Raw genomic sequence first — 22,408 nt, 5'->3', positions numbered from 1 at the left:
GAGGCTCCAAGCTCAGCAGGCCCCTTCCCTTGGCCAAGTCACTTTGGAGGGGGAGAGGCAGTGCCCAGCCTCCACAGCCAGCCCTGAGGCCCTCACAGTGAGTTGAGGGCAGCCCTGAGGAGGCTCTGCTGGGTGTCAGGGTTTGCCAAGCTCCCAGTGCCCTGGGCACTAGCATTGAATCCCTTGGGCCTACCCAAAGAGCTATCTGCCAGGGGCTTCTGTCCTCTTGCAGCTCAGGCTAAGGCTTCGAGCCAGCAGCCATCACCCTGGACGGGAGTCTGGCAAGCCCTGGTGCCCTCCAGCGGGCAGTAGGCAGGAGTGTGTGGTTAGGAGAGGGAGGAAACTTTCTTTGGCACCTTTTTCAGAGCAAACACTGCTGTCCGGACATGGGACATGGGGTCCTCTGAGGGCCAGTGAACAAACCTGCTGTGGGGGCAGGGGGAGGTAGGGTCTGCCCAGGGTATGGGTCCTACAGAGCTTGGGCCTCTCATGTTGGGTCCCAGAGACTCTGCCCCCTCCCCTAATGGCTACACGGGCCAGAGGGCATTTGGAAACAAGCAGGTCCAGGCCGTTTGAGGTCTCCATTGCCTCCAGGAGGCTCTGGCCCTGCCACCACTTTTCTGCAAGGTTTTTTTGCTTCTCAGCCCGCCTCAGTGTCCCTGTGACTGGCGTCCTCTCCTTGGACTTGCGTCCATCCTTGGCTCACACGTGGCTGCCCTGGAGCCCCAGGGTGTGCCCCCCCGGCCTCCTGTCCTGGCACTAGGTGGGTGGTTCTGTCCACACTGCTCGGGGGGAAGGCCCTGAGGACCAGGACCCTGTCTGTCACTGACACAGTAAGCTCACGCGTCCGTTCCACAAACATTTATTGAACGCCTATTACGTGGCACAAGCAGTTCTAGGCATTTGTGATACAGCAGTGAATAAAACCCACAAACCCCCTGCTTCTGCGAAGGGGACAGGACAGGAGCAAGTGAATTGTGGCCTTTCAGTGGGGAGAGTGGTGGGGAAGTCCCAGGGCAGCGGGGCCGGGGAGGGCAGAGGCACAGGACCGCAGGGCAGGGCTGGCCTGGTTTTCCCAGGAATGGGCTGGGGTCTTTGGCCCAAGGGCAGGCATATTCCCCGGCTCTGTCCCACCCAGCAGTGCCGCCGCTCAGGCTTGCCCTGACCACCATGCGGGGGTGTGTCTGGGGGTCTGGGAGCACCCGAGGGTGGGCCAGCCCCTCTGGCTGAGCGCAGGGAACACCCCGAGACCACCCCCCCCACAGGCAGAAGTACAGCCCCTTCACCGCTGTGGGCGGGGGGGGGGGGAGGCATCTCAGGCCTTTGGTCTGCAGAGAAAGGCACTTGCAGCTCCCTCTGAGGGTAGGGGCCCCAGAGGTCACGTGATGGCATGGGGGGTGCACAGGGGCTTGAGAACAGCCCCTCCCTGGCAGAGTGGGGAGGGAGCAGCGTCCTGGGACCCCAGCTCCCTGGCCCTCAGTAGTGTCAGCTCGTAGTCAGGTGGCGCAAAGCTGCGGCCCACGCGGGCGGCGCCCGGCATGCTCAGTAGTGCTCCAGCTTCAGGCTCCTGTACAAGCAGCACGTGAAGATCATGCCGAAGACCTGGGGCACAGGGCCAGGGTGAGCACAGCACAGCGCCAGCCCCATGGCGTCCCCTGCACCCACCAGGGCCTGTCCCGCCCCAGCCCCGAACCTGCACGCAGCCAATGCCAACGCCCACGGCCCCGATGACCCTCAGGTGCTCCTGGATGAAGGTCTCCAGCTTGGTGATGCAGCCGCCCTGGCAGGGTAGGGGTAGGGACACTGAAAGTGGGCAAGTCCAACCCCACTGGGGTGTGACCACACCAGCCCCCCCACCCCCAGGGCATCCTGGGCCCCTGGCTCCTCAGCCCCACCCCGGGGAGCCCAGGCACCTGCTGGCCTACCTCCACCTTGTAGATGTTGGAGGCGTGGTCCCGCTGCCCACAGCCAGGCACCAGGGTCTTGCAGCAGCTGTCGGGTACCACGCGGCCACCGGCCTGGCCCGAGCGGACCCACTCACTGTCCCGCCAGTCTTGGGAGTTGTTGCTGCCACAGCAGTGGAACTGCGGTGGGAACACGGCCCGGCTGAGCCTGCGTGGCAGGGACCCCCCGAGAGGTCCGGGAAGGCCTGCAGGAGTGTGCACACGCCCCCACCGCACCACCACCCACCTCCTGTTGCAGCTTATCCACAGCACTGGTCACGCCCTCGTGGCCCGGCTGGTGGTACCGCTTGGTCATGGTGTCCTTCAGGTTCTCCTTGAGCTCGGTGTTCAGCTGGGGGTGAGGTGGTGACAGCTCCAGCTGCACAGTCTCAGACACCCCCCCCCCCGGGGGTGGGACAGGTGGAGGCAGATGCGGATGGGGAAGAGGTTCAGGGAGGCCACCAAGCAGCACTAGGGCTCGATGCTGGCTGGGGAGAGGGGGCTGGGCTGGGGGAGTCACCAGGTGGCCGTGGACTGGCTTGGGGACAGGGAGGGCGCTCCAGATCCCATAGACACTTTCCGTCCCCACAGTGACCCAGTCCTACCCCCCGGGGCCTGATGGCCCAGTGGTCGGCTCTGGAGCATGGGGGGGTTGTGTCTGTGCGTGTGTCCGTGTATCCCTGTCTTCTTACATGGCACATCTGTGTGTGTGTGTCCCTGCGTGCATGGACCTGCGCATCCCCACATGCACACTGCATCTTACTGCATGTGTGTCCCTCCGTGTTGCTGTCCGTCCAGGCCCCTCACCTGCTGGTAGTAGATGTAAGCCAGGATGCCAGCGATAATCTCCAGCAGAAAGATGATGAGGAGCAGGATGAAGTACTGGGGGTGGGCAGGGACCCAGTTAGGTGGGGCTGGACACAGACCTCCCTGTCCCGTGAGGACTCCTAGTGTCCAGGCACAACAGAGCAGAGCCCCCAGCCTCAGACCCCAAGGGGCCACAGAGGGCTCCAGGCAGCAGGTGCATGCCGGTAGTCCCTGATGCTTCCCCTCGGAGCTGCTGTCTTCCCTCAGCGCGCCCAGCCGGGATGCGGGGCCTCGGGGCTGGACAAGTGGGCTGGGACCCCCCCACCACAGTGAGCACAGCAGACGCTGCGGTATCACACGTGACCTCCAACATTCCCTTCTTTCTCATCAGGGCCCTCCCAGCAGCCTGGTGGGGAGCCCCCCTTCAGGTACACCCCCACCCCCACCCACCACCCCAGTGCCGGCCACGCCCCGCTAACCAAGCGCAGCAGTTTCCGCCGTTCCTTGAAGGTGGCACAGCAGCCCAGGACACCGGTCACCATGACAACGACGCCGGCCACCACCAGGATGTAGGCTGTGGCCAGGTAGGTGCCTGAGGCCAGCAAGCTGATGTAGTCACTCTTGAGGGCGAGCGTCCAGATACCCACTGCCATAACGGCCAGACCAGCCAGCTGTGGGCAGTGCACACTGGTCACCACCTCCGGCCCCAGGCCTGAGATGGGCCTGAGCTCCCAGGCCAAGGCTCCTTCAGGGACCAGGGAAGGGAGGGAGAAGACGACAGCCGGTGGAGGCAAGGGGAGGGGGCGCCCGCTCCTCACCCAGAAGCAGCAGTTGAAGGTGAAGAGCAGGTACTTGAGGCAGACGGTTCCGCATGTCGCCTTCTCATTGAACTCCCCCATCCTGGAGCTGAGAAGCGAGGGGACGTCAGAGAGCCCCCAACACCAGGACCTGACTGGGAGGCCAGCCAGACACCAGTGAGGACAGTAGGAGGGGACACAGATGCCCCGGCCGGCCCCTGGCTGAAGCCCAGCCAACCGTCTGCCCCGAATGAAGGGCCCAGGAAGGTGTCCATGAGAACCAGGACACTTCCTGGGAGAGCAATTCAGGAGCCCCACCCCCCCAGCCCCCAAAACCCACCCCACGCTGCCAGGGTGGATGTTTACTGCCCACAGCCAAGCTGAAGGCCAGGCCCTGGAGGGCTGAAGGGCCTGGCTTCCTTGACCAGGGCACAGGGAGACATGAAGGACCCCAACCATTACCGGCTGACTCACCCCTGCTGGCAGCCAGGGTAGGAAGCCCCAGCAGGCACCTCCGGGTGAGCTCATGCAGGCCCCACCCCCCACCCTCCCCACACACACAACATTCCCGGGGCTCCACGTCACAGGCTGGCAGGCCCGCAGGCTGGCAGGAGCCTACCGGCGGCTGGAGGGGAAGAGGCCACTCCGCTAGGCCTGTGCGAAGACCCACTAGTGATGTGGCCTCAGGGAAGCCCCTCAGGTTTTTGTTAAAGGGAAGGCCTGCCTTCCTCTTCACCAGGGTAGGAAGAATAGAGCAGAAACACATTCCCCAGACCTGGGGGGTACTTCCTCGATTGGTCCTCATTAATGGAACGGGGACAGCCCCCCCCAACCCCAGCAAGACAAGAAGCTACAGGCTGTGCTCCTCCCCAGTGGCACCCGGGGACACCCTGCCTGCTCTGCTGTGGGGTGTCTGCACTGGGGAGGGTGGGAGAGGGCTGGACGCCCCAGGCCACGTTTCCAGACAGGCCCAGCACCACCCAGAGCTGAACTTTCACCTGCCCCACCCAGGACCCACCTGGCTGCTGGGGGGCAGGTTCCTCTGTCAGACAGGTGTCCGGAAGTTCCCTAGGAGGCTCCGCTAGAAGGGCAGGGGAGGTCACAGGTCTGGCCCACGCTGGATAGGCAGGATCCTGTCACCCTTCCTTGTGGCCGCTCCTGGCGGTGGATCAGAGCAGCTGGGCTTCCAGAGTAGGCAGCGTCCACTCCCAGCGGCAGGGAGGGGAGAGGTCAGGCCCGGTATTTTGGTCTGGGCTTGGGTGGGTAGGGCAGAAAACATTTCTGGACAGTGTGATCCTGGGAGGGGAGGGATCACTCCCTTCTCCAGGCACCCCACCCTGGGCCTTCCTGCCAGACCCGCCCCTTCCCCTTACCCCACCAAGCAGCAGTACCTGCAGCCCCGTACCACGGAGCTGGGTGTATGGAAGCCCCACGCGCCCGCAGGCTGGCCCTGGGCCCGTGGAGAGGTCCCAGCCCCCGCCGCCCGCGCGCGGACGACCGGCGGAGGAGGGGCCCCTCTTTCCGGGAGCGCCTGGCGGATGTGAGCCCCCTGGGAAAGCGCCGGCCAGAAATAGTTCCTCCGGCCTGGGACAGAGCTGCCCCACCCCAGCCCCTGCAACTCAGCGGGGCCGTCGGCGGCCGGGGCAAGGCCAGGAGCCCCGCACTCCGCGCCAGCCAGGCCCGGGGAGGCAGCCGCGCGTCACCGCGGTGAAGCCGCCGCCCCTGCCCGGGCGAGCCGACGGCGCGCCCACTTGCACCCAGGCGGAGGGAAGGGCACCGATGTCCAGAGACAATGACCAAGGTGCTCAGATGGGGCCGAAGGGGCCGCTAGGCCTGTGCGAAGACCCAGGAGGCGCCTCGCCCCCCGGCCCGGGTGCGCCTCCGCCCACCCGGCTCCCCGGTGTCCGGCTCCCTCCGGAAAGGGCCGGTGCGCGCTGCTGCCGGGTCGGCGGACCGGGCCTCCCAGCCCTCCCGGCCCTCCCTCCTGGCGCCTGCAGCCGGGCCTCGCGGTCCAGACCGCCCACGGCCCCGGGACACCGGGCCCCTCCCGGCCCGCCTGGCCAGGCGGCAGACTCACCGGCCACGCGTCCGAGTCCCGCCGGGCGGCGACGGGGGCGGGGGCGGGGTTGCGAGGGGCGGCGGGGGAGGAGGCGGCTCGGAGCGCGGAGACTGCAAGCCGGTTCGGGCCCTGCGAGTGCGACGCGCCCCGCCCACGACGCGCAGGCCCCGCCCACGGCGGCGGGCGCGGGGCAGGTCCCAACAGTGTGCCGCTGCGAAGGGCGGTGCGGCGGGCACTTCAGCCGGTGCCGGCGCCGGCGCTAGGGCTGGGGGGCCGCCCGGGACTGTGGAGGCGGGCGTGCTGCCACCCGCGGGCGCCCATAGCCCAGCCAAGGACTTACACCCTCGCGAGACGAAGGAGCTAGGCTGGGGCGGTGGGGGCGGTGGGGGCGGTGGAGGCGGCGGCCAGCCCGGCCAGGGCTCTGGACTGTGTCCAAGACCCGGCCCTTCTCCAGGCCCAGCCCCGGTTCTGGTTCTCTCCTCGAAACCCAGGGACCACCCGGAGGCTGCAGGGTCGGCAGAACAGATGCTGGCGTTGGGGAATGATCTGGAGGTGTGATCAGATGCAAGAGTGGGGTCTCTCTGGGTGCAGTATGGAGGACAGCCTGGAGCGGAGGCCTGGGGTCCCTGCCAGAGACAGTTCAGTCTGGAAGGCATCGGTCCTGGGAGGGGTGGAAAGGGGTGAGGGAAACAGGGCAGAGCCTGCTGACCTGAGAGACTGGGAAACCGACAGTGGGAGTAAGGATGGGGAGGGGACTCCCAACCCACCAGGCTCATTCCCAGACCCCAGGCGGGGTCGGTGAGAATCTGCAGTCATTTGGAATACTTCTCCATGGACAGTGGGCAGCACTCGTCCCCAGCTCCTTTCCCAGGGTTCATGATTCTGGCCAGCAGCTCCCAGCTTCCCAAGGAGGGTGGAGGGAGGGGCGTGAGAAGTGGCTGCAGACCTACCCCTTTGGAGGTGCCACTCAGGGCGGGCTGGTTTGGGGATGGGGTGGTCAACTGAGGCCGGGAGGAGACAATGGGCCTCAGTCCCTGTTCCCACAGAGGGGCCCCATGGGACTTCAGCTTTAATGGACAGCGAGGTCTGGAAGGCGTGACCAGAGACATGCGGGGACATCCGCAGCCCCAGCACCACAGGGCCCTTCACCTGTGCCACACACATCCCACTTGCCTTGAGTGTACCATGGACACCCCGTGTGTGTAGCACACACGTGCTGTGGCTCCCGCCCACATAGGCTAAGGAGGTCACAGTGTAGTCATGGACTTTATTAGGAGGAGGGCGTTTTTCTGCTGGTCAGAGATGGGTTGGGTGGGATGGGGACAGGATGAGGGCCAGCAGAGAGGCACAGGAGACTCTGACCACTCCTAGGTTCGTTCCTTCATGTCTGCATGCGGGCAGGCCAGACAGTCAACTAAATAGAGCCCACATCCTGAATGGGCAGCCCCCAGCCACGACGCACCACCTTCAAGGGGCAGCTTCTCCAAGTAACGCCCAGGGAGTCTCTTGGGGATGGTCAGCGGGCACTGGGAAGGTGGCCAGAGCCACGTCTCGGAGGGCGAGCCCAGCTGCAGCAGCAGCAACAGGTAGGCCCCGGCAAGCGGGCCACAGCCAGAGCTTTCCTTCGACCACTGCCCAGCCGCTTGGCCTCACAGGCGTCCCTCTGGTCCCGTAGCCGCGTGTTCAGCTCCCTAGGAAAGGGGAGTCCACGGGCCCTAAGAGGTCTCAAGAGGCAGCATTCCTGGATGGGGAATATGGGCTCTGCTCTCCCTCAGACCAGAAGAGGGGTGTCTGGCTGGGGCTGCCGCATGAGGGATGGAGGAGAGACACAAGGGTTTCCTCCAAGTGGATGAGGCAGTGGTCAGGAATGTCGGGAGCTAGGAGCTCCCGAGCTGTGACAAGCCCCTTCCCTCGCGGGGCCTGAGCCAGACCGCACCTGAGGAGCTCCAGTTGTCGCAGGAGGCTGAGCTTCTCTTTTTGCATGTTCCTCGAGACTGCGACCACCTCTCTGCAGGAGGGAGGAGGTGACCGGGATGCAGGGAGGCTCGTCGGGACGTCCCAGGACCCTAGCCTACGCAGACCCTGAGGGCGGGGCTGGGACATGGGATGGGGGTGGAAGTGGCCCAGACCTGAGCCCCAAAAGCGATCCGGTCCCGCCTCGCCCCCCGGCCCCACCCCCTCCCCGGGCCCGCCCCTGAGGGTTGGCCTCCTCCCTGCTCCCCCAGGCACCGTAGGGTTTGCTCCCGGCGGCCCTGCACATCGCCCTCCAGTCTCCGGAGCTGCTCCTGCGCCCCCTCCAGCTGAGTTCTCAGCGCCTCGTTGGCTAGCCACAGCTGCGCGCTCTGCGCCTGCGCCTCTCGCTGCTCCCTGGCCCGGGTCTGCAGCTGCTGTTCCAACTGGGGAGTGAGGGGGGGATCGAAGCTGGGGAGGACCCCTCCACCGCTTCTTCGCGTTGCTGCGTTTGCCCCTGACTCCCAGCGGTTCCAGGGCCGGGGGCACTGAGGCCCAGGGAACCTCAAGCACACCGTGCGCGGGTGACGGTGGGGACAGGGCCCTGGGCTCCGCGGGTCCCACCCTTCCCCGGCAGGGGCGGGCGGCCACTCACCTCCCGCTGTCGCAGGCCCGCGCGCTCCAGTTCCTGCTCGCGGCTCTGCAGCTCCAGCTCCAGGAGGCCTCTGCGCTCCTCCCGGGGGAGGTCCTGGGATTCGCGGGGAGCTCCTGAGCCTCAGCGGGCGGTGGAGGGGCAGGGACGGGTGTGTGTGGAGGGGGGTGGAACGGAGTCAGGGAGACACGTGCGTCTGGGATCGGGCTGCGCGGGGCTGGGCTGGGGCGTCAGGCCCACCTGACTCCGCAGACGCTGGCGCTGCTCGCGAAGCCGCTGCTCCATCTCCTCGTACAGACACCGCACCTCCCTCTCGTGCTCGCTCTCCCGCCTTCGGGGGGCAGGGGATGAGGCAGCTGCTTTGAGCCGACCCGCACTACACCCCCCAGCCCCGCTTCTACTGCCTCCCGAAGTCCAGACACCTGGGCCCCAGGCCCCGCCCTGGTCCCAGCCCTCACCGCCGCAGCGCCTGCTCCAGGCTGTCCCGCTCTCGGGCCGCCTCCTCCAGGCAGGCCGACGCGCGCATCAGAACGTCCTCGAAGGAGCCCAGCAGCTCGGGTCGCTCGCGCTGCAGCCGGGTCCAGAGCGTCCTCACCGCTCGCTGCCTGCAGGGGGAGGGCAGGGGCTGAAATTGAAACGGGGGCTCACCGATCCCATCCTGAAGGGTAAGCCTTCTGGAGACTTGCAGCCCTGGATAGACCAGCTGCGTTTGCTGCATGTGGGGTACCCTCTCGTGGGTGCTTCTGCCCCTGCCTGAGGTCGGTGTGTACGGGGCTTGTAGGGCAGCAAGGTTCTTTGTATACACACACAGCTGTGCGCAGCGCCTGCCCTTCTTCCCACAGCCTTGTCGGCTGCCCCCTGATATGCAAATTCTGCGGGAGATCACACTCAGCCCCTCCCAGGTGTCACAGCTGACAGAGACCGACTGGGCCAGTCCCAGCGTAGGGACCCTGAACTGGAACAGACACGAGCGACGAGGACAGGCAGCGTGCACGGGGGAGACAGAAGAGGGAACTGGGAGCCGCCTCGGCACCAACTCACTCGCCCAGGGCTGGGGCCACCCCCAGCTGCTCCAGCACTTCGCAGAATCTCTCCTCCTCCTCTTCCTCCAGAGAGCCCTCAGTGCCTTGCACATCTGACCAGCCCGACTCAAAGGTTTCCTCGGGAGCCCGGGAGGGCAGTGCACCCTGGGCTGACTCCACCCCCACAAACTTCCCTGTGGGCATGGGAAGGTGAGATTACCAAGGCTGTGGGTTGGCACCCCGCTCAGCCACCACTCGCCCCCCCGCCCCCCCCACACACATCCTGTCCTTATTCCGAGCCCAGTTTCCTGTTTTTCTTCCTTATTCTGGCCTGATTCTTGGTTTAGGAATGGGAGATAACACCCACCCGGGCCAGAGTGGAGCAAGCCTGGCTCCAGCCCCACTGGGGTTTGGCACGGAAGGGAGGGGGTCATGGAGCAGGAGGGTCAGCTGCACACCTCTGGTGACATCTGGTGCCTGTGTGTGTTGATACCAGTCTGTGCTCCGTAGGAAGGCCATGGCGAGGCACAGGCAGCCATGTGTGTTGGGTGTGGGCCCCACATGTGCCAGTGGAGGGTCTCTGCGCAGTGGGGTGGGGGGGAGGGGGGCCTCGGGGGCTCATCTCACCCAGGCCGAGGCAGAACTCCCAGGCGGTGAGGAAGCCTGTGTGGGCCTGGTCCAGGCTTTCGAACACAGCCTCTAGCTGTTCAGGCGTGAGGGGCAGGTCACTCTGTAGACCCTAGCCAGGCAAGGATGGCAGGGCTGAGCAGCCAAGGTCGGCCCCTGGCTGGGGCAGCCTCCTGGGACTGGGGATTCACCTGCAGGTCATGCCGAGTGATGAAGCCCTTGGCGTCCTTGTCACAGAGCAGAAACAATTCCTGGGCCTGCTCTAGCACCTCTGCCCTTGGCCTCCCGGCGCTCCCCTCTTCCACTTCCTTCTCATCCTGGGCCTCCCCGGCACCGGGCTTCCCAGGCCTGGCCATGGGAGTGGGGGTCTCTGCCATCATGCGCTGTGAAGTCAGGGAACAGTCAGGGCCGAAGCAAAGCTCAAGAGAGATGAGAGTGGGAGAGAAGGGAAGGTGGAGTGGCCGTGGGTGGGGGCTAAGCTGGGCTTGTAGGGAGCCGTGAGTGAGCAGAGGGGCCTCCCTGCACCAGGTGGGAAGCCGGGAGAAGGCATGGCAGAGGTCCAGAGAGCAGTGTAGCTGGGAGCAGGACAGTCACTTGGGGGTAGTGCTGCAGGCAAGGGGTGTCATGGGTGGGAGTGAAGCAGGCTCCAGGCCTGTGGGCTGTGGGGGCTGCCCAGGGAGCTAGAGGCTGTGGCTCAGGGGGCAGCCAGTGCAGGAGGAGAGGAGCTGGGGGAGGGCAACCTGGGGTGGGGGGAGGCAGCTACAGAAGACCTTGTGATGGAAAATAAGGAGGTGGGGGCTCCTGGCAGCTGAGGGGAGAGAGCTTGGGTGAGGGACTGGCCAGCGGAGGGGAGGAGCTGAACAGGTCCTAAAGCTGGACACCTGGAGACCTGGCTGACCGGGCTGGGCCAGCGGGAGCGTTCAGCCAATCCTGGCTAAGTCTTTAGCCCCTGAGTCTGGGCCTCAGACGTCCTGGCCTCCAGCCGGCTAACCGACGACTTAAGCTCCTCCCCTTCGGCCGCAGCCCCTCCCACCGGGCCCCTGGCCCCAAGGGTTGCAGATGCAGGGTTTCAGCCTGGTATGCCCATGCCTTCCATGGCCCTTGTCAAGAACACGCCAGATTCTAGGCCTGATGGCCCTTCCCCCAAGCACTAGGCACTTGTGGTCCGCCAGACTCAACCCCCTCCAGTTCGTGGAAACTTCGCGGGGCCTCCCTCCCCGCGGGGCGCCCCGCCCCCTAATCAGAGCCACCTGTCGTTCCCACAACGCCCTGGTCCCGGATTTCCCAAAGCTAACCCCCAGTGTGGCGACATTTCCCCCAGCCTGGGGGATTCTGGGGTCCTCTCCTCTCAGTCCGGGACCTTGATTTTCTCTCCCGCCCATATTATATTCCTCGGGCGGAGGGGTGTCGGGGCGCAATCTCCAAAGAGTGCAGGTCTGAGGAAAGGCGGGAGGAGGGAACTGGGGGCCTCAGGACCGTCTCCCGCCTCGCGCCGTCGCCTCGCCCCGGCGGGCGCCCCCACCCCAGCCCCCGCGGCCCGTGGGCTCCGGGGACTGGAGGTCCATCCCAGCCGGAAGCTGTGCGGCGCGGGCCGGGGGAAAGCGGGGAAGAAGGCCGGCCCGCGAGCCGCTGCGCCCACCGCCGCTCCGCTCCCCAGAGCCCCGACGTCCCCGCCGGCCAGACGCGAGGGTCGGCGCGCCCCGCGGCCACCGGGGCGGGGGCGCGGCGGCGGGACCCCCGAGGCGCTTACCTGCGAGCCGCCCGCCGCACCCGTCGCGCGGCCCGCAGCTCCTCTGGAAAGGCGGCGGCGCGCGGGGGGCGCGGGCCCGGAGCTGCTCCCGCTGCCCTGCAGGAACTGAGACCCCGGCGTGGGCCGGGCCCGGGCGGAGCCGCCGCCGCTACCGTCCCAGTGTCTCCGCCTCTCGGCGCTGCCCTGGAGGCCCGGCTCTCGCCCCACACCACGCCCGGTCCCCGGCCCCCGGCGCCCCCGCCGTCTGTCCCGACTGCGCGGAGTTCACGGCCGGGCGGAGATGCCCCCGCTGGCCTGGGGACACTTCCCGAGCTGGGCTAAGGCGAGGAGGGTGGGGCTGTCCTGAGGATCCGGATTTAAGGCGCCAAAAAGTGTGTGCAGGACCAAGCCAGGCAGGAGACAGACCAAAATATCTTCAATGGTAATCTCGGAGTGGGGGGCACTTTACTTGCTTGCCTATGCTTTCCCAGTTTTCGTCTTTCCCGTGGTTAAACAATTAGCTCGTAATATCTTACAAAATGGTATTTAAATTAGCCGCATGATAGCTGTGCAAGTGTGGGAGCGAGTGAGTTGGGGTGGGAGCAGAAGGAGGCCCTCTCCTCTGCAGCCTGCCCCCAAGCTCTCCTTTTGGGGCACAGCCCTGGCTTGGGTTCCCTTTGAAGGAGCACTGGGAGAAGGTGCCGGGTGGGGCTGGCATGGGAACTTCCTGCTGCGGGGAGAAAACCCATTCTCTTGCCAAAGGTCCCCCTCCCTAGCCCCAACCCAGCCCCTGTACCCACCTGGAGGGTGGTTGGGGGTCCGGAAACCTCTGCTTCTCCAGGGGCCTGGGATCCTGCTGAGCTAGAACAGGTTGGGCCTGCAGGACGGGACCTTGAGAGCCAGGGGGGACGGCTCCTGGCACAGGCACGTGGGGACCTGCCCAGCCGGCTCTCCAAGTCCTGCAGGGTCCCACCGTTATTGTTGGCTGGGGGCTGCCACCACCGCCATAGCTGCCTGATACCTTGGTCAGGACTCAGAGCTCTGGACAGCCAGCCAGCCACCCAGCTCTGCTCCAGTGCCCCTCAACCATGGGCCATTTTGGTCACCAAAAAGGGCTGCATCCCCTCAGACTGTCCAGATCAGAGGATGCTTTCAGGAAACTATGTCTCCCACGGATCAAGGTCCAGCCTCCTCGAGGTCAGACCTCACCCAACCCGACATTCCATACTCCTCCTATATATTGGCAGGAGACTGGGTACCTCGTGTGGTGGGAAGGGGGCAGGGGATCGAGAAGGTGTGTACACTGGCCAGTGAGGTTTGCCAAGGGGGAAGGCCCAGCGCCTTGCGCCAAATGCCCGAAGTGGAACAGGTCCCATGCCTCCCAGGTCCTCGGTGCTCAGCTGGGGAACCCCACCCTCCATAGCCACCCAACCCTGAGATCAGCCCCACACCACCTGCGTCACCATTGAGTGGAAATGAAGACACCACCTTTTGTAAACATTTCTTAGTTTTTATTTAGCAGGGATCTTGGTCCCAATATTTCTGCTGGCCCTTGGAAAGCTGTGCCCAAGGGCCCGCCAGCAGACCTCAGGACAAAGTGGGGCAAACGTACGGGCCCCAGCCAGAGAAGTGCACTAGAACCCAGGAGGCCCACGAGGGCCTTTAGGGGAAGGCCTCAGGCCTGGCTGGCAGGACCGAATGCCAGGCTCAAGGAGCACAGGACCCCTGAAAGCCTGACCCGAAGTAGAGACATTGGCCAGGGAGTCACACACGAGTGAAGGAGGCGGGGCTGAGCCATGTCATTTATTACATATGCTTTGGCGAAAATAAATAATTCTTCACATACGTTCTTCAGCAAAACATGACAAATGAGGAGGGAGGAGCAGGTGCAAAGTTCTCTGGGGTAATACTGCACTGACTTGGGGGCCCCAGGAAGTGCAGCCCCACCCTCCTCCCCAGTTCTGGGGTGGGGCCTGAGGGGGAGACTAAGGCACAGGTGCAGCCCGTGAGTGGTTGGTGGAGGGGGTTGATAGCAAGTGCCCTTCTAGCAGCTGTGAGGGACCCCATCTCCTTACTGCTGCAGGGGTAATGGAGAGAGGCCCGGGAGTGGGGGGGGTCCTCAGCCCACCCCAGGGCCCCACCTCACAGGGCAGGGAAGCTGGGGGGCCCAGCCCTCAGCACCGGGGCCCCAGGGGGCTGGGGAAGGGTGGAGCAAGGGCGCTCAGCAAGGGGGCACGGCGGGTGGGAGCTGTGGGGGCGTGGGGGCAGGGCTAGCGGGAGCACGCATGCGCAGGGCGTCCGGCGGGAAGGCCACGTTGGTGCAGAGAAGGCCCAGGAGCAGCTGGCGCTGGCGTTCCTCCCACTTGGCCAGCGCGTCCCCTAGCGACAGGCTGTTGCGCATCCAGCCGGGCAGCGCCTCACTGTAGGCCGTACAGGACAGCGACACAGAGGGCAGCGACTGCGTGCGGCGTAGCTCCATCTGCTCTGACAGCCTGCAGGGGGAGGGATGGAGGGCCAGAGGGCTTCCGTGGACGCCACTGAGGCTTCGGACCCTGGGCAGACACAACAGGGAGGGGGGGCTCACCTGGCGGGCAGGTGGCTGCCCAGCTTCCTCTTGGCTCGCATCACCAGGTACTGGCAGATGCTACCCGTCTGCTCCTTCATCCACCGGATGTCCTCAGGGACGTCAGGCAGCCACTCCAGCAAGCTGGGGGGGATGGGAGGCATGGCCTCAGGGTCTACAGCTCGGCCCTCACACCATGCCCGCTCTACCCCCACCTGTGCCCCAGCTTCTGGAAGACTTGACACGGCATCTCTGCAGCCTCCCCCAACCAGTGGCCTTTTCCCTCTAGGGCGTCCAGCACTCATGGATGACCCCAAAGTTCGGTCCCCCGTGCTCCCTGCCCCAAACCCCCTACTCCCCTCACCGGATGGTGAAGGACACCGCGCTTTCCAGTGGCAGAGTGTAGGGCACCATCATGGCTGTGGCCAGACGCACAGGCAACATGTTGGAGAAGGTGGTCAGCAGGTCCTTGGGCTCTATGCAGGCCTCCAGCAGGGCTGGGGGTGGGACGCAGGAGGGAAGCTGACCGCCAGCTGGGGAGGCCAGGACCTCTCTGCTCCTTGGCTTCCCCCCCCAGGAGCCCCTGCCCCCCCACCTTGCCTCCACACACCCTCATTCCCCCCCCAGCCAGGAGCCCCCAGCCCCCACCCCGCCTTCACCCTCATTTCCCCCCGCAGCCAGAAGCCCCCGCCCCCCCACCCCGCCTTCACCCTCATTTCCCCCCCGCAGCCAGAAGCCCCCGCCCCCCACCCCGCCTCCACCCTCATTCCCCCCCAGCCAGAAGCCCCCGCCCCCCACCCCGCCTCCACCCTCATTCCCCCCCAGCCAGGAGCCCTCACCCCCCACCCCACCTCCACCCTCATTTCCGCCCCCCCAGCCAGGGCCTGCGCCTCCCGACCCTCATTCCCCACCCCCCCAGCCAGGCACCCTGGGCCCCCGCCCAGCCAGGAGCCCCCGCCTCCACACACCCTCATTGAGCCGTGAAGGCAGATGCTCTAGGATGTGATCCTCCAGGGGTGGCTGCAAGTGGCTGTCCACTGGGGCCCTCTCTGTGGCCGCCTGAGCATCCTCCATATCCTCGTCCTTGGGGGGAGGGGGGTGTGCAGGGGGCAGCGCCAGCAGAGGGTTGGGCCGGTTCAGGAGGCCTGGGTGGGGACCCCAGACGGGTGATCAGCACTACAGCCCGGACAACAGTGCAGAGCCACCATCCCACCCCGCCCACAGCCGCTCCAGGGGGCACCCACGCACCGTTGCGCCTCAGAAAACGCAGGCCATCCCTATAGCCCTGCTTGCACATCTCTCGCAGCACCTGAGGCAGGGGGGTGGTAAATTAGAGCAGGCGGCCACATGAGCCCTGTCCTGCCCCCTAGAGGCCCTGGCGTCCCTGCTACCCCTCCCCTCCACCAAGCTAACTTGGATCCAGGCTGGACAGGTGGCCCCAGTGGAGAGGCCCTGCAGGCCCCCACCTCCCCGGCACAGGGCTCACCGGGGGGCTCCAGCGGACTCACTGTGGGCTCGGGCGGGAACAAGGCCTTGGACAAGCGGTACAAATTGCGCAGGTTGAACTGGATGCTGGTGTTGGTGACCCGGAGCTCATGGATGTTGGTGGAGCTGTCCTGTGGGCAGATGTCACTCTCCCCCGAGAAGGGGGACACGGTGATAGTGTTCTTGAGCTCATAGAGTGGCAGGTTGTCTGAGATGCCACCATCAACATAGCGCTGCGGCCAGGACACATGGTTACACAGGGAGGGGCCTGAGGACCCAGCTGACTGGCCCACTGGGCCACCTTGGGCCCCACCCAGTGGCTACTTCCTTTGTGCCTTTCACCCACTGGGCACTGGGCACTGGCCACAGGCCTGCCTGGCCGCTGGGCAGATGGCTAGACCATGGGGGCGGGGTGGAGACAGCCACAGGAAGTATGGTGTCTCCAGGGGGCTGCCTGCTGTTGAGCAACGGGGGGGGGGAAGTGAGGCAACAGGTAGTGCAAGGGGTAAATGGGGGGCGGGCACCGACGGCCTTCCTCTTCCGCACTGCCGCGTCCCACTGCTCACACACTGGCCAGCTCCTATCACCCAGGAAATGTGCCAGGGGATACTTACTACGCCCTGGAGGGAGGGAGGGATGAGGCCACAGTACACAGGGATGAAGGTGCTGCAGACATTGGCCTGTGGGGCAGGGACAGGGGTGGGTGGTGAGCAGAGGCCTGGAGTTCGTGGTACACCCCCAGTGCGGCCCCACCAGGGCCCACCTGGATGAGCTCATCCTTGGAGTTGAAGTGGGATATAATGACGTTCTCGCCATCAGAGACACGGGTCAGGGAGATGCCCAGGCGCCCACTGGCACGCTCGTGGCTGTCAGCAGGCAGGGTCTTCAGCAGGCAACCACGGATAGTCTTTACCAGGTTGAAGGAGGGGTGCAGTGGACCCAGGAACCGCTTCCGGGCTTCCTTAGACACCTCGATGATGTTGGCACCTGCCTCGCCTAGGTCAGAAGGGCCAAGGGTCAGGGGCCAGCACTCCTGGCTTAGCACACCCCCCATGGTTCCACACGCAGAGTCCCACAGCACACAGACTTGTGGCATCTCCATCTACCCTGGAAATTCCCAGTATCCAGCACGGGGCCTGGCCCACAACTGCGACTTCTGCTACCTGCCCCTGGAGAGACAGAGGCAGGCCACCACCCGGGGAGGGCTGACAGCTGCGGCCAAGGCCTGCCCTCTGCCCGGTATTTCCCAACTGCTTGGCCGGATCCATGCGTCATCAGGCCTGGCCTGGCGTGGCCCCCAGCCTGGGAAGAGGGGAAGGCAGAGGTTCAATCCTGACCAGTCTTAGCCTTCACCCACTTGGCCAGATCCAGATCCAGGGAGCCCAGCACAGGCCTGTGGGCATGAGGCTGGAAAGAGTGGGGTCCCACCACCCCTGAAAAAGCACGATCGTGACCCACTGCAGCCAAGACCAAGCTCCTGCCAAGCAAGACTCTTCCCGGGAACCCATGGCTGCTGGCCTCACACAAAAACAGAAGTAGGGGTCCTGGAGTGGTCACAGAGTGGGAGGGCCTTTGGGAGGAGCTGCAGATCAGGCAGTCCTAGTCAGAAGTGGGGTCAGAACCTGCCGTGCTGTGGGGACTGCAGTTGCCCAAGACCACTCCTGAAAAGAGGCTTCGTGGGGGTGGGAAGAGGAGGTCCTGTGAGAGCCAGGTGTGTCCTGAGGCCAGCAGGCAAGTCTGAGAGACACAATGGCCTGAAGGCTTCCAAGGGAGGGAGGGGCAGGGCCACAGAGGCGAACCCCCAGGTCCCAAGGATGGAGAGCTGTGCTCCTTCCACCCCACCTCCCTCAGGGCAAAGTTCATGGGAAGGGGGCAGGGAAGAACCCTGGACAGGCCTCTGCTGGGCTTGGCATTTGAGAACTGATGACCCTTCTGTCACCTTGGCTGCCCTAGTAGGCTGGGGGCTGGGCACCAATACCAGGACTCCCTAAGTACTCAGTGTGCCGTAAACAGCACTTGTAAGTGCCCTGCCGGAAGCGTGTGTGAGTGGAGAAGCCCATCCCAATACACACAAACTGCAATGGCGCCCACGGGGCTGGAGGGTTCAGAAGCACCTCCCACCCCAGGGAGTGGGCAAAAAAACGTTGGTCACAACTGGGGACCCATCCACAGACTGACCCATAAATATCTAGGGGCGGATGCAAATCACGCCCACAGTGGGTGATGTGCTGGGGGGAAAGGGGGGGAAGGGGAGGGCTTGCCATGCCCGGGCCTGAGCTTCCAGATGCCCTGGTAGGCACCAGGCCACAGTGCCCAAATGCTCTTAAGAGGCCACCCTCATACAGGGCCCCGGGGACACGGCAGCCTGGAACAGCGCAGCCCCAGGACACGGTGACCGCTGGCATCCAGTCCACTGCCAGGCTACGGGGGTGGTGAGGCCCCTCCCCCAACTCTCACGGTCCCGCCCACGAGTTACTTTCTCTTCCCAGTGAAATACGTCGGCGGCACCTGCCAGACCCTCCAACCTTTGCACCCTGAGCCTCGGCGCCAGAGGTGCGCATGGCCGCACCCCAATCCCGGGGCGCCTCGGAGCAAAACAAACCAGGCCCCGCCCCGGGGCCTGCTCCTGGGATCGGAGCTTCGGTGCGGGTCCTGGGCGCGGGCAGAGACCCCTCCCCACCGCACGGCGGCCCGGCCAGCTTCCCCTTGCGGAGGGACGGCGGGGGGGGGGGCCGCTCTACGCTCCCGAAGAGCATCCGCCCGGCCTCGGTTCACCGAGGCAGGGTGCCCCCCCCCCCGCGTCCGGCCTCCGCTTGCCCAGGCAGTACCCCTGCCGGACCCCCGCCCAACCCCGCTCACCCAGGCAGGCTCCGGTGACCAGCGCCGTGGCCGTGAGCGCCCCGGCCGAGGCGCCGTAGATGTGCGTGGCGTTGGCCACCAGGAAGGGCGCGTGCTCGCGGAGGCAGGAGGCCACGCCGATGTGGTAGACGCCGAGGAAGCCGCAGCCCGCGAACGAGATGTTCCACGTCGCCTCCTTGGGGAACATCGCTGCGGCCCGCCGGGCTCCGGGGCTCGCTGCGCACCGGGCGCTCACTCTCGCTCTGGGGCCGAGGTCGGCCCCGCGGTCGCTCCAGCTCTAGGTCTCCGCCGGCAGAGGCGGAGACGCTGCGCTAGACCGCGGCTGCGGCGGCGGTGTTTTTAGTGGGGGTGGGCAGGGGCGGGGCCGACACGCGCGGCCCAATCGGAGCGCGCGGGGAACGGCCGCGCCCTCCGGGGGCCCTGGAGCCCCGCCCCCGGCCCCGAGCCCCAAGGCCGGGCCTCCGGGGGGAGCGCGAGGGAACACACGGTAGCCCAGGGGGATGGGGAGGGACCAGCTCAGGCCTGGGACGAACGGAGTCTGGGGCCCTGAGAGCCTCGTACCAATCTGGATACTTGCGAGGGGAGGGCCACTGGTGTCTGGGCAGTCACCACCCCGTCCCTCCGGGGTCTGCCTCCAACACCCACTCTGGACACTGAGGAGCTCGCTCCAGGGCAGGGACACCCCCCCCCAGGACCCACTGAGTCACCCACAGACTGACCCATAAATATCTAGCGGCGGATGCAAATCACACTCGCCCTGCAGAGCTAACACTGCTGCCGTAGACCCCAACCTGACCTCAGGCCCCAGCTGCCCGCCGCCGCGGCCCCTCCATAGCTGGGCACTAACCTGGGTTTACTTCGTCCGACCTTCGGCTCTTCGGGCTGTGGGGTCTTCTTGGGTATGACTCCGGCCCGCCCTGCCCCCGCTAATTGCCCCAGCAGGTGGAGCACTGCAGTGATGTCACCCTCCCGCCCCTTTTCCGCATTTTTCTCCAGGACTGTAGGGCAGGCGTTGGCTGGCTTGCTTCCAGGAGCCAGCCCTGAGCCTCACCCCACCTCCCAAATAAGGAGCTGGTCTGTGCTGGGGTGGTGGGATGCCTCTGTCTCCCCAGGAACACCCACTCCCCAGGCAGGAGCTCAGCTCAAGACCCAGCTGGTACCAGGACTGGAGGTCTGGGCTGTGGCTTGGGATCGCCCACCACCCAGGCCCAGGCTGAGAAGCCAGAGAAGGGCTACCTCTTCGGGACAGGGACAGGGCCATCTGGGTCATGATGTCCATCCCTCAGCCTCTGTGCCGTCAGCCACCCATACTTGGCACTGAGGGTGTGCCTGGCAGAGGGGCCAGCACAAGATAGAGCAGTTGAGCAAGGTCAACCCAGACCGAGCCCTAATTGGGAGGTAGAGGTGGGGAGACATTGTTTATATAAGCTCAAAATGAGGACTGAGAGAGGATGGAGTGTGTGGGCAGTTAACCCAGGAAGGACAGAGGGCTGCCCAGGCTGTGCCATGCACAAAGGCGCTGGCGGGGAGGGGAGCCCAGGCCTGGGTACTGGGAAAGAGGAAAGCGGGGGGTATCTAACTAAATTTAATGTACACATAAGTGTTCTGTAGTTTGAGAGTACAAATCTGTTGCCTCTTTGGTTAGGTTTATTCCTAGGTATCTCATGGGTTTTGGTACAATTGTAAATGGGATTGATTCCTCAATCTCTCTTCTGTCTCATTGTTGGTGTATAGAAATGCAGCTGATGCCTACAGCAGCAATGTCCACAAGAGCCAAACTATGGAAAGAGCCCAGATGTCCACGGACAGATGAATGGGTAAAGAAGACGTGGTTCAGGGCGCCTGGGTGGCTCAGTTGGTTAAGTGACTGCCTTCGGCTCAGGTCATGATCCTGGAGTCCCGGGATCGAGTCCCGCATCGGGCTCCCTGCTCGGCGGGAAGTCTGCTTCTCCCTCTGACCCTCTTCCCTCTCGTGCTCTCTCTCTCATTCTCGCTCTCTCAAATAAATAAATAAATCTTTAAAAAAAAAAAGACGTGTTTCATATATACACGATCGAATACTACTCAGCCAGCAAAAAAAAAGAAAAAAGAAAAAAAGAAATCTTCCCATTTGCAACAACATGGATGGAAGTAGAGTGTATTATGCTAAGCCAAAGAATTCAATCAGGGAAATACAGTGATCATATTATCTCACTCATCTGTGGAATTTAAGAAACGAAACAAAGGAGCATAAGGGAAGGAAGGGAAAAACAGAACAAGGTGAAATCAGAGGGAGACAACCGTGAGACTTTTTTTTGAAGATTTTATTTATTTATTTGGCAGAGAGACACAGCGAGAGGGAACACAAGCAGGGGGAGTGGGAGAGGGAGCAGCAGGCTTCCCGCCGAGCAGGAGCCCGATGTGGGGCTCGATCCCGGGACCCCGGGACCATGACCCGAGCCAGAGGCAGACGCTTAGCGACGGAGGCACCCAGGCCCCCCCCATAAGAGACTCTTAACTCTAGGAAACAAACGGAGGGTTGTTGTAGGGAAAGATGGGGCGATGGAATAACTGTGAAATTAAGGAGGGCAAGTGACGTAATGAGCACTGGGTGTTATATGCAGCTGATGAATCACTGAACTCTACCTCTGAGACTAACAACGTGCTATGTTAATTAATTGAAATTTATTTTTTTAAAAAGATTTTATTTGAGACAGAGAGAGAGTGTGAAGGAGAGAGAGCGTGAGTGGTGGGGAGGGGCAGAGGCAGAGGGAGAAGCAGGCTTCCCGCGGAGCAGGGAGCCGGAGGGCAGGGCTCGATCCCAGGACCCTGGGATCATGACCTGAGCCGAAGGCAGATGCTTCACCGACTGAGCCACCCAGTCGCCCTTAATTAATTGGATTGAATTTAAATAAAATTTAAAAAACAGAAACAAAATAAAAATAATTAAGTCTAAAAAAAACCCTAAAATTTCTTTTTTTTTTTAAGATTTATTTATTTATTTATTTGACAGAGACAGAGACAGCAAGAGCAGGCACACAAGCAGCGGGAGTGGGAGAGGGAGAAGCAGGCTTCCCTCCAGGGAGGGAGCCCGATGTGGGGCTCGATGCCAGGACCTGGGATCATGACCTGAGCCGAAGGCAGACGCCTAGCAACTGAGCCACCCAGGCACCCAAACCCCTGAAATTTCATAAACAACTAGAAAGATAAATAAATTTGACCTAGACAAACTTGACCTTCTGTTGTACATGGGGATCTTATCCCCCAAGTGCTTTGGATGGATGTATAGAGCAGAGAGTACGGCCCCATCAGGATGATCAGGGCCCCTACTGACTGAGCCCCTGGGGATGCTGCCAGAAGCAGCAGGGGGCAGGTGTGGTACCGTGGGAATGAAGCACTCTCAAGGCTGGCCTGCAAAGTCCAGGGGTTCACCAGGGTGACCAGCAAGAGGGGAGCTGGGCGGTGCAGGCTGAGCCAGGGACTTAAGAAGGTCCTCCCCTGACCTGCTCCGAGAAGCCAAGGTCCAGGCCCTTCCTGGTTCTGAGGGACGGGGGCCTTGAAGGGTGGCACTGCCCCAGTGCAGGGAGACCTCTGCCCCCATTTCCACACCAGGGGTGAGCTGTTTTGGGTACATATCACTCCCTCCATGCCCCTGGGAATGTCTGCTCTGGAGCCAGGAACACAACAGCACTTCCAGGAACCCTGGCTCGGGGTGGAAGGTGGGCCTCCCCCTCCACCCAGCCAGCGTGGACGAGAAGCCCTGGTGTTTGCTGTGTAATCATTCTGGCGGGTGTCATGCTCCCATGGTGTCCTCTGACTACACGGAGTCCTTCACTTCAGGGTCCAAGGTCTGCCCATGGGATCTGGGTCCTCTCCTCTGGGGAGCCCTCTAGCTGAACCTGGAGCCACGTGTCTCCTTACCACCTGTGTCCTTGG

General features: G+C 64.0%; 3 protein-coding genes across 7 annotated transcripts; all 3 read right to left on the bottom strand.

The window, feature by feature from the left end:
• Positions 1 to 846: 846 nt before the first annotated feature.
• Positions 847 to 5,725, bottom strand: CD151 (CD151 molecule (Raph blood group)). Of its 3 annotated transcripts, none has more exons than XM_028094246.2 (9): positions 5,625 to 5,725; positions 4,566 to 4,801; positions 3,569 to 3,702; positions 3,230 to 3,421; positions 2,751 to 2,825; positions 2,191 to 2,295; positions 1,926 to 2,084; positions 1,694 to 1,780; positions 847 to 1,602 (listed from the first exon to the last, which is right to left on the bottom strand). In XM_028094246.2, the coding sequence occupies exons 3-9, from the start codon at positions 3,647 to 3,649 to the stop codon at positions 1,543 to 1,545; spliced, it is 759 nt and encodes a 252-aa protein (XP_027950047.1). In that variant the 5' UTR covers positions 3,650 to 3,702; positions 4,566 to 4,801; positions 5,625 to 5,725; the 3' UTR covers positions 847 to 1,542. The 3 variants fall into 3 exon arrangements, with proteins under 3 accessions (XP_027950047.1, XP_027950044.1, XP_027950045.1); XM_028094243.2 differs by having other exon boundaries at positions 3,569 to 3,656; positions 5,625 to 5,724; XM_028094244.2 differs by lacking the exon at positions 5,625 to 5,725 and having other exon boundaries at positions 3,569 to 3,656; positions 4,566 to 4,917.
• Positions 5,726 to 6,859: 1,134 nt separating this feature from the next.
• CRACR2B (calcium release activated channel regulator 2B) lies at positions 6,860 to 11,734 on the bottom strand. Of its 3 annotated transcripts, none has more exons than XM_028094240.2 (10): positions 11,608 to 11,734; positions 10,049 to 10,240; positions 9,858 to 9,969; positions 9,250 to 9,424; positions 8,667 to 8,813; positions 8,449 to 8,539; positions 8,212 to 8,304; positions 7,836 to 8,002; positions 7,543 to 7,614; positions 6,860 to 7,297 (listed from the first exon to the last, which is right to left on the bottom strand). In XM_028094240.2, exons 2-10 carry the CDS (start codon positions 10,235 to 10,237, stop codon positions 7,123 to 7,125), a joined length of 1,221 nt encoding a protein of 406 aa, XP_027950041.1. In that variant the 5' UTR covers positions 10,238 to 10,240; positions 11,608 to 11,734; the 3' UTR covers positions 6,860 to 7,122. The 3 variants fall into 3 exon arrangements, with proteins under 3 accessions (XP_027950041.1, XP_087874087.1, XP_087874088.1); XM_088017961.1 differs by having other exon boundaries at positions 7,836 to 7,993; positions 11,608 to 11,690; XM_088017962.1 differs by lacking the exons at positions 9,858 to 9,969; positions 10,049 to 10,240; positions 11,608 to 11,734 and adding an exon at positions 9,689 to 9,798.
• A 1,341-nt stretch (positions 11,735 to 13,075) lies between these two features.
• Positions 13,076 to 18,796, bottom strand: PNPLA2 (patatin like domain 2, triacylglycerol lipase). Its single transcript, XM_028094250.2, has 9 exons — positions 18,494 to 18,796; positions 16,398 to 16,630; positions 16,249 to 16,314; positions 15,658 to 15,867; positions 15,398 to 15,458; positions 15,118 to 15,294; positions 14,514 to 14,646; positions 14,171 to 14,293; positions 13,076 to 14,078 (listed from the first exon to the last, which is right to left on the bottom strand). Exons 1-9 carry the CDS (start codon positions 18,678 to 18,680, stop codon positions 13,808 to 13,810), a joined length of 1,461 nt encoding a protein of 486 aa, XP_027950051.2. The 5' UTR covers positions 18,681 to 18,796; the 3' UTR covers positions 13,076 to 13,807.
• Between the last annotated feature and the right edge of the window lie 3,612 nt (positions 18,797 to 22,408).

The sequence above is a fragment of the Eumetopias jubatus genome, unplaced genomic scaffold (genome assembly GCF_037043125.1).
Source record: "Eumetopias jubatus isolate StellerSeaLion01/CBP00866 unplaced genomic scaffold, mEumJub1_p1.0 scaffold_13, whole genome shotgun sequence".
NCBI classification, from domain to species: domain Eukaryota; kingdom Metazoa; phylum Chordata; class Mammalia; order Carnivora; family Otariidae; genus Eumetopias; species Eumetopias jubatus.
This window is presented reverse-complemented; position numbering and strand designations above follow the sequence as displayed.